This window comes from Lonchura striata, chromosome 1A, assembly GCF_050655825.1.
Source record: "Lonchura striata isolate lonStrDom1 chromosome 1A, ASM5065582v1, whole genome shotgun sequence".
In the NCBI taxonomy this organism is placed as follows: Eukaryota; Metazoa; Chordata; class Aves; order Passeriformes; family Estrildidae; genus Lonchura; species Lonchura striata.
Genome location: NC_140741.1, coordinates 3,083,736 through 3,097,388, shown reverse-complemented (window position 1 = coordinate 3,097,388; position 13,653 = coordinate 3,083,736). Strand labels below are relative to the sequence as shown.

At 41.1% G+C, this 13,653-nt stretch overlaps 1 protein-coding gene across 5 annotated transcripts in view; it reads left to right on the top strand.

The window, feature by feature from the left end:
* KIAA0930 (KIAA0930 ortholog) overlaps positions 1-9,823 on the top strand; it is a 74,502-nt gene extending 64,679 nt beyond the window's left edge. For all 5 annotated transcript variants that reach the window (XM_085570144.1, XM_085570142.1, XM_085570141.1 and 2 more), the window contains 4 exons: positions 899-1,093; positions 2,556-2,718; positions 3,228-3,383; positions 4,975-9,823. In XM_085570144.1, coding sequence (XP_085426270.1) covers positions 899-1,093; positions 2,556-2,718; positions 3,228-3,383; positions 4,975-5,015 — 555 coding nt within the window. In that variant the 3' untranslated portion in view covers positions 5,016-9,823. The remainder of the gene's footprint in view (positions 1-898; positions 1,094-2,555; positions 2,719-3,227; positions 3,384-4,974) is intronic.
* The last annotated feature ends 3,830 nt before the right edge of the window (positions 9,824-13,653 follow it).

Genomic DNA, 13,653 nt, shown 5'->3' with positions numbered 1-13,653 from the left:
ATTTAACACATGTGTAGATGTGACACTTAAGAACATGATTTAGTGGTGGGCTTGGCAGTGTTTGGTTTATGATTTGACTTAATGATCTTAAAAGTTGTTTCTAACCTGTATTATTCTAGGATTCTGTAATTCTCACTACAATACTTGTATGAGCATCTTGACCTTTTCATAAACTGAAAATTGCAATTAATCACTTAAACTTATAGATAAAAGCTGAAAACTTAAGGCATAGTTTTCACTTAGCAAAACCTTGACTGTTTTCATATTGGTCTGTTCCTTTTTTCAGTTCTCAGTTCAATTTTCAGTTCAGTTGTGCTGACTGGAAATTGAGACCCTGTCTGTTTAGGGGATTTAAAGCTGTCAGGGTCTCTTGGTGAGCTATGCAGCACAGGTTAATTGTGCAAGGAGCTGCTTCCTTATTTTTTGGCCTTGACAGTGGGAACATAAAAATGTCATAAATTACTGGGAATAAAGTAGTGACCTAGTTGTAGGGTGTGCTTTGCTGGTTTGAGGAATCTTGTGTGCCTGTCTATTGGTTTTTGGGCTCAAATGAGTGCCCCAGCACAGGCTGCATTGAGTTGAGCACGTGCCTGCCTCTGCTCTCATGTGCCACAGTGTGTGGACCTGAATAAAAACCTTTGGTTTTGTCTCATTGTGCCACTGCTAGCTCTGACTTTTGGGTGGCTGAAGGAGTTGTTTCTTCTCAGAACCTGTTTTTGTTTCTGTAAAATTACTTTCTTGCTGGAGATCGCTTCAGATTGTGGCTTAAAATGTTCCTTAGGAATTATTAGTCATTATAGTTCTGACTTTTTCTTAAACAACTGCTTTTGGAGGATGTAATTTTGAAGTCGTAGAGCTGCCATTACATATTTTTCTCTCCTGTATTCATGCATTGTAGGTGAGTGTTGCAGCTAGGATGGCTCAAAGAATGTCTTTTGGCTTTTATAAGTACAACAACATGGAATTTGTCCGAATGAAAGGACCACAGGGAAAAGGACATGCAGAGATGGCAGTGAGCAGAGTTTCCACTGGTGACACTTCACCGTATGGGACAGAAGAAGATTCAAATCCAGACTCCCCAGTGCATGAGAGAGTAAGTAGCAGACAGAAATACTCTCTTAAGGTGAATCTTGAACATGCTTTTTTCCAAAGGCAGGAGGGTAATTCCCATCAAGGTGCTGCACTTAGGTTTGCCTGAGTGTAATTTGGTTGTACTCAGTGTGTGAGATGGATTTTTTAATGCAGTTTCCTCTGAGCAAATGCTGAATACCAAGATGACCGGGTGATTCATACTTCTGGAGGAGTGGTTTTTTTGAAACAGCAGCAATCTTGACGCCAGGGAAACCTATGATTCTGCCTATTTTCTAGGGAAAAAAGTAGATTCCACTGCTGTGCAAAGTGGGATTTACCTAGAAATGTGGAATTTGTGTGTTATATACGTAGCTTGCTAAACCTCATAGGAAGTGGTGCTTTTAGCTTGTGCCACTGAGGAATGCTGCGAAGCCTGTATAACACTAAAGCAAAGATCATGGATCCGGATGCATCATATTCATACATATGCTTAATTTTAATGCAAGTGCAGTAAAAAGCCAATAGAATCAGACCACAGATGCTGATTTGGCCTTTATTCAATTCTGAGCCTTTTTTTCCATTAAGACATTTTACCTGGTTAATGGGGATTAGGCAATATGTCTTCAAAATACCTGCACAGACCTGAGCTGGGTCAGTACCTGATGGAGTCTAGTATGGTTTTCTGTGTAGTGCAGCTAACCTGTATCATTTAAAGATCTGCAGAACAGCTTCTAGAGGTCTCCATGCAGGCACTGTGGTTTTTGTTTCTGACTTAGTAAAAGGCATCATGAGCTACCAGCACAGAACTCATTAACTGGATGTTCTTGCTCTCTACCACAGAAACATAGCCAGAAGAAATCAGGCCTGGAGGAACAACATGATTTTTTTGTCTCCAAGGCTTTCAGTGTCATCTGGAAAATGTAAAATTAGATTTGATAATGTGTTACCACTGCTTTTTGCTAATGGTTTTAACGCTGATATGTCTTGTTCCTGGTTCCCCCCCCCCCACAGTGTGATATGAAATAACTCCCAAATTAAATACAGAGACAAGCACAAATTAGAAATTAAGTGTGCTGGGAAGAGCATCAGTTGGGTGTTACAATGCCCTTCTTTTAATTTTTTAGCATTAGGGATAGAGGTGCATCATGGAGCGAGTTGTGATTCTGCACTCAACCTGGTTTGGCTGCCATCATCACTTCATGTCACCTTCCTCTCATTTCTTTGGGCAGATGTGAGCAGTGTCATTTGCCAGCTCAGGGAGGTTATGGGTTAGTTAAATTGACTGTGTGAAGAAAGGATCAAAGTTACTCACATCCATTAGTAGTGAGTAGTAGTTATCCCTATTTTCTTCCCTTTGAAATGAAACTATTAAAATACTGCAGTCAAAGCCAGTCATCATTATGATTTTTACACATGTGATTGCCTTGTGGTACATGGAGGGAAAACCAAGACTTTCTCCAGCATTTCTTTCATTTCCCTTTCAGGTTACTTCTTTCAGCACACCACCAACCCCAGAACGTAACAACCGCCCATCCTTCTTCTCCCCATCCCTCAAGAGAAAAGTGCCCCGAAATCGAATTGCTGAGATGAAAAAGTCCCATTCAGCAAATGACAGTGAGGAGTTCTTCAGAGATGATGATGGTGGAGGTGAGAGAAGCATTGTCAGCTAAACAGACTTGTCTGGAGAGCATACAGAGCTGTGCAGGGTTTTCAAGAAGGGTGGGAAAATATGAGCTCCACATACATCCAGTGCCTCTCTGAAAATGAGATTTTTCATAGGCTTAAGCATCTCTTTGAAGGCTGGAGCCCACAACTCCTGAATATGTTAAAACTTATTTCTTTGATGTGGATCCATTTGAGAGAAAGTGGAGCAGCTGAAATTCTCCCCCTCTCCCACATGCCACACTCTCTGGGGGCACTTCCCCACGTTCTGTTGGGGTTGGACACGTTCTTAGCTGCTGCTGCTACCGTTCATGAGCTTCAGTGTAAATGGTGAGCTCTGCGCTAGGCAAGGTCTGTCTGGTTTTGAAAAAGCAGGTGTGATAGTGATTTGTCTCTGAACAATGGATAGGAGGCTTTCCTCTTGTTTTGAGTTGCAGAAGTGTACCAGTGAAGTGCAACCCCTTGAGGCTTGCTGTCTCTTCCTGCCTTTACAGATCTGCACAACGCGACCAATCTGCGGTCGCGGTCCCTGTCTGGAACGGGACGCTCGCTGGTGGGCTCGTGGCTGAAGCTGAACAGGACAGATGAAAACTTTCTACTCTATGCACACTTAACGTACATCACTTTGCCATTGCATCGAATTTTAACAGGTGAATTTTGGCGTCCATTGTGCTCAGCTTACCTTGTTGAGGGATTCTGCTGTTAAGACAGAGGAAGAAGTATTTATCTGTAATGCTGTTGTAAATAGGAATTGATTTCAATTTAGAAGAAATTACAGATTGCAGTAAAAAAAATCAGTCATTTGTAATTAAGGATGGATTTTGAACAATGCTTCAGCAAAATACATAATTATTCCTTATGATCATTGTGTTGGTAGTCTTACAACAAGTTAGCTGGAGTTGCCAAGCTTACTCTCTCACCACAGGCATTTTAGAATTCACAGATGATGTATTGTTTCTGCTGGCATTTAGTATCTGCTCAAGAGGGTGGCACAAATGCTTCCATGCTCAAATACTGGCTTGAACATCCTTTCTGAGACTAAATTTGATGAACATGGAATTAGGTTATATATTGAGATACACATAAATAGGCTATACAATTTCTGGACTGTAAGGCAGAATTTTCATATGCAGTTTTTTCCTACTAATATTTGTTGTAGCTTGACATGTTGTGTAGGCCCTGTTAGTAACCAAGGCCTTTTTGTAATCACTGTATTTGTGCCCGTTGCAGCTTTCTGGGTAGCAGGAGCATTGCATGTGGGACAGGGTGAATTGGGAAAGATGCTCATTTCTCTTGGGTAGTCAGAAAACCTGTACTAAGATATCAAAGTACTACTTGATAGTGATCAAAGTACTTTTTAAAATATCTTGAGTGTATTGGTAAGATTTCACTTTGGCCTTTCTGTCCATGTTGGATAATCACACTTCTGTCACCTTCTTGTCATATGTCAGATGATCCAGTTCCTCAGTCATCTCTGTGGCCCTTCACCGGACTCCCTCCACTATGTTTAATTCTTTACAGGTCTGGCTGGAGCCATGTGGAGCTGGGGATCATTTTTTGCTCATGTCACCTTCTTTGTGCAGTTGAGTTTGACCAGCTTTTTCATTGTGTGCTCCCTTTTCCCGTGTTCCTTGTTCTTTGTGTAGCCTTCAAAAGGACATCACAGCTCAGTTTCCAGATGTTTCTGCATAGTGCCCAGTCATGTTTGCTTTACTGCATATATTTAGAAAGATGCCCATGATTACAGCAGAAGTTTTAAGGTTCATGTTCTGTCCCACTTGGACAATATGGAGTTAAGGAGCCAAAAAGATTTTTTTTTTTTTATGGCCGCTTTTTGATTGCAGGAGTGTAGGCTTTGGGCTACAGCATGAAGGAAAAAGTTTAATTATTTGTACCCAGAGAAGTCTCCCTAATGGACTTGGGGCTTTCTCCTTGCAAGAATGGGAAACCCCTTGGCATCTCTTGGTAATGCCACTTTTTTCCCTGGAAAATATTGCCACTCCCTGCTGAATGTATTTTGCTTCATCCCAGTATAAATTATATTAGATCAGCTCTCCTCTTTACATGATGGGATATATTTGCCGTTTGTCATCTTCCAGTTCCTCCCAGTTGCATCCTGGTTAACTCAGGTTTTAACAGCCATGTTTTAGATGTCTCCAGTTCTTCATGCTTGTGGTACTGTGGCTGCTTTCAGGAGCCTCTTAAGCTGGCCGTGTCTCTTTGTTTCTCTCCCATGCCCAGACATCCTGGAAGTGCGGCAGAAACCAATCCTGATGACATAGCAGAGAGAGGGCACTGCCTCGGAGCCTTGTTGCCAAGTGCCTATCCGCAGCGGTTTCCGTGCTGACACTCCCACCTAGTGTCAGGAGCACAGACCTCCGCAGGAAAAAGGGATGCCCAGGAATACCAGCCGATCAAAAGTGCCTCTTTCTTCCTTCCTCTGCTGTCACACGCCGAATGCCCACACGACTGGAGTGTTTCCGACTGGAAGAGGACTTTCAGCGAGATAAAATGAGAAGGGGCTGCGTTGAAACTGAGTCAACACCTTACGGACAGTTTGCTACTGTGTTTACTTTATAACTAAGAAGCCAACAATATGTACAGAATGTGCTAAACTTTATATTCTTTGGGAGAAACATTCTGAGGATTTCATAATGGTGTGCTATTGGACATCCCTCCATAGACTCTGGCCATGCCCTCTCCTCGTCTGATCAGCCATTTGTGAGTGTGTGTGTGTGGAGTGGAGCAGGGAGAGAGCAGCTTCCTGCTAAGGGAAGAAAAGGAAAAAAGATACATTGCTGTTTTAGCACATGCAGCAGGTCCGGTCAGAGCTTAAAAGAGGCTGAAAATGTTCCCATTTTTCTCGTGTCAGTGTTAGGACAGGTGAACTCTGCTGACAGATTTCCATATCTACCAAAGAACAGCAACATTTTCATCCTCAAGAGCTGGCTAAGAAAATGAGCCAGTGAAAAGAAGGCTAAAATGTGCTGCTATAGTAAAGCTGAGGTTCATCTCCAGTACTAATGCTGCTTATCTTCCTCTCAGTTGAGTCAATACAAGCTTGAGTCTATAGTGAAAAACAGGAGACTATAATCAGTCTCCAAAGGCCTAAAACCTTACCAGTAACCCATCCTCCTGCATGCACTGGACTTGAGAGTTTGTAGTCGTCCTTGTGGTACCCTTTGTAGCCAAGGAGGGCATGGGAGCTGCTTTCTGGTCAGGCAGCCTGCCCGGATTTACCATCTTTGGTTGTTAGATGCTGAAGCACAGAGAGCTTTCTTGAAATACAAAAGATGGAAACATGATTGTGTTCTGAAAAGTGACTAAAAATTGCATAGCGAGAGGTCTGAAAATAGTGTGTCAGGAGCTCTCAGGAAAACAGCCTTATGTTTACACATGAAGTTCAGTTCTCTCTAAACAGCAAAACTGCTGGCCTTGACACTGGAAAACAAAATTATTGAATGCTGAGGTTACTGTGCTCTGGCTGACTATTTTGATGAGAGCCAGTAGATACTTGGTTCTGTTTAGGACAGCACAGCAGTGGGAGGGGTGGCGTGTCCCTTGGGCCACGTGAGACGCCAGTGCATGCACAAAGGGAGAGCAAAGATGCCATTTTTGTCACTTTTCAGACTCTGAGCACCTAAACCTGATGCTGTGGCATGTGCTCTGAGCCTGGACCTTTGTCTCCCTCGTACCTGGTCTTTCCGAAGTGCTTTGTTGTTACTCTCACAGTAGCATCTAATGACTTAACCTCTCAATAGGACTTACTGCTTTTTTCCCTCAGGCTAGATTCTGTGGAAATAGCTCCACTTCAGCATACAGGCAGACCAAATTTGCCCTTCAGCCCAGTCTGATGACTCCAGCATGGTAAGGAGGTCTGTCTGTATTTGAGGCCGGGCCTGGAAGCTGTCACCTTAGCACAATGCGGTGGCCTTTCTTACACTGGCAGCATGAGTGTATGACAGGGACAGCTGACCAGTTTTCAGTTGGCTTCAAATGTGTTGGAAGAAAATGTTAGGAAAATGTTCCCTTTGTCATTACCAGCACACCCACTTTTCATGCTGCAGCCTCGGGATGTTGCCTGTGGTCTGTGTGATGGAGGGTGTCTCCACCATGTAACCTGGCTGTCCCAGGCTTCCTCCCTGAGCCTGGGAGAGGTGGAATCCTCACACAGCAGCTGAAGTGCCCTCTCGAGGAGCTTGCCAGGCAGCCTGGGTTGGGTACCTGAGATCCCTGCAGGTAGTGTGCCTGGCATCAGTCAGTACAAATGCTCTCTCTTTGCCCGTGCTGAGAATTAAATCACTTCTCAGCTAGCAAACAAGCCTCTCAGTGTGCTCCTTGTGCTTTCATACTGCTGGACTGGGCAAATCAGTACTTGGTTTTCCTTCAAATGTTCATTGCAGAGGGAAGGGAGAGAGGGCTCACATTTGTACTAATCATGACAATTGATACCTTTCAGTCAGGCAGGCAGCCAGAGGAACAATGTAAAAAGGAAGTGTATCCAGATAGGACCTCAGTCCTCGGGGCCTGAACGCTTCTCTGTGGACAAGAATTTGTAATGCTCCCTTGGTGTTGTATATTATGTTTAGGTGGCTTAACTTTGTGTGATTTGAAAGACTGAGAAAATCTTGCTGTGTAAGATTTCAAAGCAAATGAGGAATGATTCTAAGCTAGTGCATTAGTTTAAAAGCAGTGCTATGGAAGGTACAGTTCTGTGTTTCAGGAGGTATCATCTGCTTTGTTACATGTATGTGCTTGGATTTTGATGTCTAGTGTTTGAAGGGCTGTAATGTCCTTAAAAAAAGTGAATTTATTTCTTGTATCTTGCTAGTGGGATATGCTATAGGTACATTGACGACTCACCTTTTCTAGCAGAAAAGGACTACAAGTATGCCCTCATGGACATCCATGGAAAATAGAGGTCAAAAAGTCTACTGAATGTCAAGAGTGCTTTTTGGAAGCAAAGATGTTCCAGTTTCTCAGTTATTCCTTCTTTAAACAACTGTCTTGGACTTCTTATGTATAGCCAGTGGTTCCCACTTTTTGTTATCAAATTCCACATTTTGTTCTGCTTTTAAACAAACCCTGAAAGTTGTCCTTGTGTGGACAGATTGACAGGAGATTTGATCAATGTTTTCTTTGGGTAGGGATGGCACAGCTGGACCCTTAGCATGCTATTGCACTACATCAAAAAGGAAAAGTGAATGTTAGTAAGAACCTCTCACCCTATTAATTTGGAGGGGGTTTAATTCTGTAGCTTCTAAGCAGTAAACTGGATTCAGCTCCTGTCTGAAGTAATTGCTGCAGATGGAGCTGGTGTGTCCTGCAGTGCCATGAAGGCTGTTTGGCTGTCATTGTCATAATGGTTGGGCACAGTGTGTTTCATTAGTTATGCTGATGTTTGAAGATGCAGCTCAGTTAACAAATTTGGGAAACTTTGCAGAACATTATCTTTCTTTTTGGAATTCCACCATACCTCTTTGCTCACTTAACTCCTTCCATCCTTCTGCCCATTCACTCCCTCTGTAGATCAAGTCTTACCACTTGAGCTCTTCATAGATGTTGTATATTGATAGATGTCAAATACACCCATAACAAGTTTTCACCCATAACAAGTTTTTCACTGCTATTGATTTAACCAGTATAAAAAGCTTGGGATTTTTTGTTTTGTTTTGGTTGGTTGGGGGGTTTTTATGGGTTGTTGGGGGTTTTTTTGTTTTGTTTTGGGTTTTTTTTAAGAAAGTTCTTAAATCAATTATTCTGTGCTAGCTGATTATTGCTCTGCCTTAGGGACCACATATATGTGAAGTTATGTTCTCTTACTGCCAGCCAGGACAAGGCTGATTCCAAATCTCCTTTTAAAAGAAGATGCTTTTAGAAAGTCTAGGAGTCCTTCAGCTGTCTTGACTAATCCAGTCTGTGTTGGTCTCTGTTCCTTCTCTTTTTATTCTCTGGTCTTCATTGTTTACAAGGCTTGGGCATGTTGGGTTCTGGATTGCTGTTACTATTTTTATAGTTTTCTATTTCTGGACATGGTGTGCTTTCCAGAAATGAGAACTGTTTGCACAGGTGGCTTTTCACAGTAATACGTTTTTCCCAAAGTATGTTCATTATTTAGACAGTGAAGTCCTTGGCTCTGCAGACAGATTTCTTCCAGCAGACCCTCATGTACAGAATCCCATCTGATCACTGAAATTCTGTATGGATGTGGAATCCAGGGAAATAGACTACACTGTTAGACTATTGACCTGTTTCTAGCCAGTCATTAATTGTTCCTTTTCGAGATGATTTCTTGTCCTGTATTTTGTAGTCTGAAGCTTCCATATTAAAGACCGATGTAAGATAAAATCTTCAGAAGTGCCTAAGCCCTGTTGTTACTCAGTGGGGTTTAAGAACAAATTTTTATTTAAGAAAATAATTTATTAGTCTTAAATTCTATGTGTGTTGTACGCAGCAGTGTCAAGAAATGACAAGTTTATAGTTCTTGGATGAACAGTGTCTATCATATGAATTCACTCTTTGCATTTGAAAGACTCTCATGGTTTCCAAAGGTCATGGCTGAAAGCTCTGGAAAGTGGATTCCATGTGGTCACAGCAATCAGATGTCTGCAAATGCCTTACACATTCTGCAAGGTATGACTGCAAGTGTGTGGTGCTGGTGTTTAGAAAATCTGTGTCAAAAACAGGTACGGTTATCCAGTTAAAGGCATTGTGGAGTAAGTAGCTTTTACACAAAACCTTAAACAAGAGTATTTTACACCAGAATGTAGCTGTTTGGATACTTGGTCAAGATAATACAAGTCTGCAAGCAGGTTCCAATGTTGAATGTTCTCTATGTAAATATATAAATATTCTCAGCCTAATTTTATCAGCCTAACACATGTTGCATGGTTTGGGTTTTATTTGCCTCATCGATCATTGATGTTGCTTAAAAGGTGATGGGTTGAAAATTGTGCTGGCACCGTACTGAGCCATTTGAACAAAGAGCAAGGAGAATGTTGTGCACCAAAAATCAAGTTGACTGTGCTTATGGCAGCAGTGAAGAAAGTGTTGGACCCTGCAGCAAATAAACAGACCTCTTTAACGACCATGTCCTCTGTTAGTGGTGTTTTCTCTCTACCCTGCCTGGTGGTGTTGGAGTTGGGATGTGTTCCTTCCTGGTGAGAGGCACCAGTGGTGGAACAGTGTTCTGTTGCATTTTTGTAGGCATTGCTAGATGGATATTCATGTGGCAGAGTGGCTTCATTGATCTTCATGCTGATTGCACTTGGAGCAAAGCCCAACTCCTTCTGCTGTGGAAGTGATCAGTCCCTGACTGCTTGACATTGGATAAAGGGGAAGAAGGTAAGAGTCAGTGTAATCCTGAATTTGTTTATGAAGGGTTTTCATTCTTGCCTTTAGAACAGCCCTTCTAAAATGATCAGTGGTTTGTTTTGAACTTGATTATGTAGTCATGAATATTTATATTTGTGCAGTGTATAATTGTATAATAGCGAGGACTGGTGGCTGTTATGGTTTCTTCCTGATTAATTCAGGAAGAATTTCAATATGGATTTGTGCAATGTTACAAACGATGTCCATGAGTTGATGTGCTGATGATTTCATTTCAGAGAATCCCAGACCAGGATGTTTTATTAATCCATGTGGTAGGTAACAACTTTTATCCTAAGCCATGTGTGATAGCTTGGAGACATGTGGGATATTGGGGAGAAATAAAACACAGAGCTAAGAAGAACAGGATGTCTCAGTTCTTTACATGGATATCTGTGCTGATTGTTGGCAGTGTTGTTTTGTGACTGCTCATGCAACTGGGCAGCAATCTTAGCTGGCTGGGAAGTACTAAAATAATGCTTTGAAACAAACTGTGATTTTTTTTTTTTTCTTGAATGGTTCAAGTTGAAAGTTTTTGGAAGCAGCCATAATGGAGAAACATTATTTCAATCATTAGAAAAGGCAAAGAGCACTAGAACCTCATGAGTGGTGGCAATAAACCTCCCTTGCTTGGTTAGTCATTCAAGAAGTTTGGACAGGAAAAGGTTTGCTGGTTTTGGGTTTAGTTTTTAATCCAAATGCTGAGGGAAAACAAGACTGCCATGTACATGTTTGAAAAGCTTTCCTGTCTTTATGGAATTAATTTCTTGAACATACTAAAAGACAAATACAGAATTAACAGTGTGGCAGTACATCTTTCCCTGTGGTGTCCCTGCTCTGGGCAGCTAAGTTAGCTCATGTTCTTTTGTCCTGGAGTGTTGTGTCCTGCCAGGCCAAACCTGGAGAGATCCTCCCAAGAAATACCCTAATATTGCTTGGCACACAACTTTATCATCAAGATCAGATTATACATAGTAAAATCACACTTTGGATATTAAAGGAAAACCAGGCATCTATGTCAGCAGTTACTTGTGTACTCTTCTCAGAAGTTTGTTGTTCCTGAAACTTGTAATGAAGCTTTGCAGAAGGAAAGAATCACTTTGGCCTGACTTTATGTTAGTGCCTCTAGGCACGATCTCAAGTAAATTCAGTAAGGTAGACCTAGATGATGTGGTTTTTAAATCCTTTAATATTCACGTGGAGGTTTTAGAGGTCAGTCTCTCTGCCAGTCCCTCTACTGCTATGTGAGCTCGGGTGTTCCCTCTGTCCTCCAAGGCAGCCCCAGCTCCTTGCTCCAAGCTTGCTCAGCTCACTGGCCTTGCAAGGAGGAAACATTCTCCTGAACTGGCTCCAGGTTTCCAAGTGAGGAATGGGCAGGGCAGGACATTGCTTCTTTTAGTAGCAGAATTTTCCAGGCAGGAGTTCACCTGCAAGCAACTGGCTGTACAATTCATTTTATTACTCCATTTTTTACACTCAGAATCAAAGTGATTCACACAAGACAAATGAATCTTCCGTTCATTTATTCACATTTTCCATGGATTTTTGTACATGTCCTCAGTGTATCAGAACTCATGAAAACATTAACATACACGTTATGTAAAACTTAAGTATCCACTGAAAAATTCAGAGCATTTTGAAATCTACTAACAACTAACAAATCATCACATTCAGCATCTTCATTGGATTTAGACTAGCTCATGCCACTTTAAATTGTTTAACGTCAGTTAATTTCTGCACACAGGCACCAGCTACAAAATTTTATCAAATGCAAATAAGTTAAGGCATCAGAAAGTCAATCTTTAATGGGAGTTTAAATGTTACAGTGCTGCAAAGGGAGCTGAATTTCAGTTTCAGTAGCACAGCAAAACTCCTGATTGGTTTATGTTCTACAGTATGTTCATTTGAACTGTAAATATAATATAAACTTTCACATCCATCAACCAAAAGGGCTTAGAGGAACAGTGTTGCCCTCCCAAATTAAAGCTTGCATACTGCAACTTAATATTTTAAAATAAAATTCAAGCCAACTATAATAATCTCCCTTAGAAATTATTCTGATAATTAAAAGAAGCAGAGATGTTTCTTTTCCAGCTGAAACTGCAAAATTAGAGGAGGAGCAATGAATAAGACACTCCAACATCTACATACACCTGGAACAATGAAGGCATTAATGCAAATTGGGACAGAAACTTGCATCTTTAACATCAGGTATCTGATATCCAGCTGTTAAACACATTGCCAACCAAGACACAGGAATCCCTCCTGGAGTTGGAATTGTGATCAAGATTCTTTTCTTGGATAGCATGTGCCAGTTTGTTATGAAGGCAGTAGTACACTGATGTCTGTGGTCTCCATGAAATTTGCTTTTTCATTTAAGGCCTTTATTTCTATTTAACAATCTCTGGCCTTTTACAGCATTTCTATATTTTAGTATTCCTTAAATAGAAACTGAAGCATCATCAAAAATTTCTAAAGTGCTGGAAAAAGCTGTGCTTTATACCTGAGCACCAAGTTTGTCAGTGTATGACTATCTTTTCCTGCTTCATAGTCCACATAATGGTATGATCACCATGAATTCATGTTGATTAAAATCTGATTTGCAGAGAAATGATTCCCTGTCCTTTCAGAGGCAATTTTCCCCATGTAAAATGTTCAAAATTCTATGTTTATGCATATATTTGACATTCTAATCAAGGTGACATCCCAATTTTTTACCTTCCCCTGGCTTTACTGATGAAATACATTCACAGCATTCAGGTGTTACTTGCTACGATGACTAGGGTAAGGTTTAATTCTTTCCAACACAATTTATTATTCTTCTACTTATTTTTCCATTCACTCTGTGCCCTCTGCTTGGCCAGAGGCGTATTGTCAGAATTGGACCACATCCATGTGTGCAAAACCTAACAACTGCCCCTCTTTAGAGGCAAGCATAAGGAAAGAAGTGTTAAGTTCAGTTTGTTAGTCCACGTTTCTAAGGATGAAGGAACAGTTCCAAATCCATGAGCTTTTGGAAGTCAGCAAAGAAAAGGCCAAGCTTTTATAGACAAGGCTTTTCTTTATGGAATGTACAACCAGAGCACTGTCTATAAAACTTTCTGTACAGAGACAGGGTTAAGACACTACAGTCAAAAGACAAATGCAAAATTAACTGAGCCCTTGGAGCAGAGCCTGGACTAAACTGTTAGGCAGAATTCTGTTTTTCATTCATACACATTTAGACACACCCTGTCAGCTTTGGACCTCCAATTTAGGTAGCAGCAAGACTTTTTTGTTTTTAAAAAAAGCATCTTATTTTGAGGAAAGCAATGTCACTGACTTTAAATGGTTTAAGTAATTAGCCAGATGCAAAAAGAAACCCCTAAAGGCACCAGTTTATTTTTCAAATATCTCAAATGGCATCTAAGCTCTCTTCACACTCCACTGTTAAAAATGCAATTCTTGTACACTCTGCGTGGCTGAAATGTGAGTGAAGGCCTTTCTTTTGCAACTTTGGTCAACAGGGCTATAGATAAAATAATGATCTTCCTCCTTTTAATGAAGAGG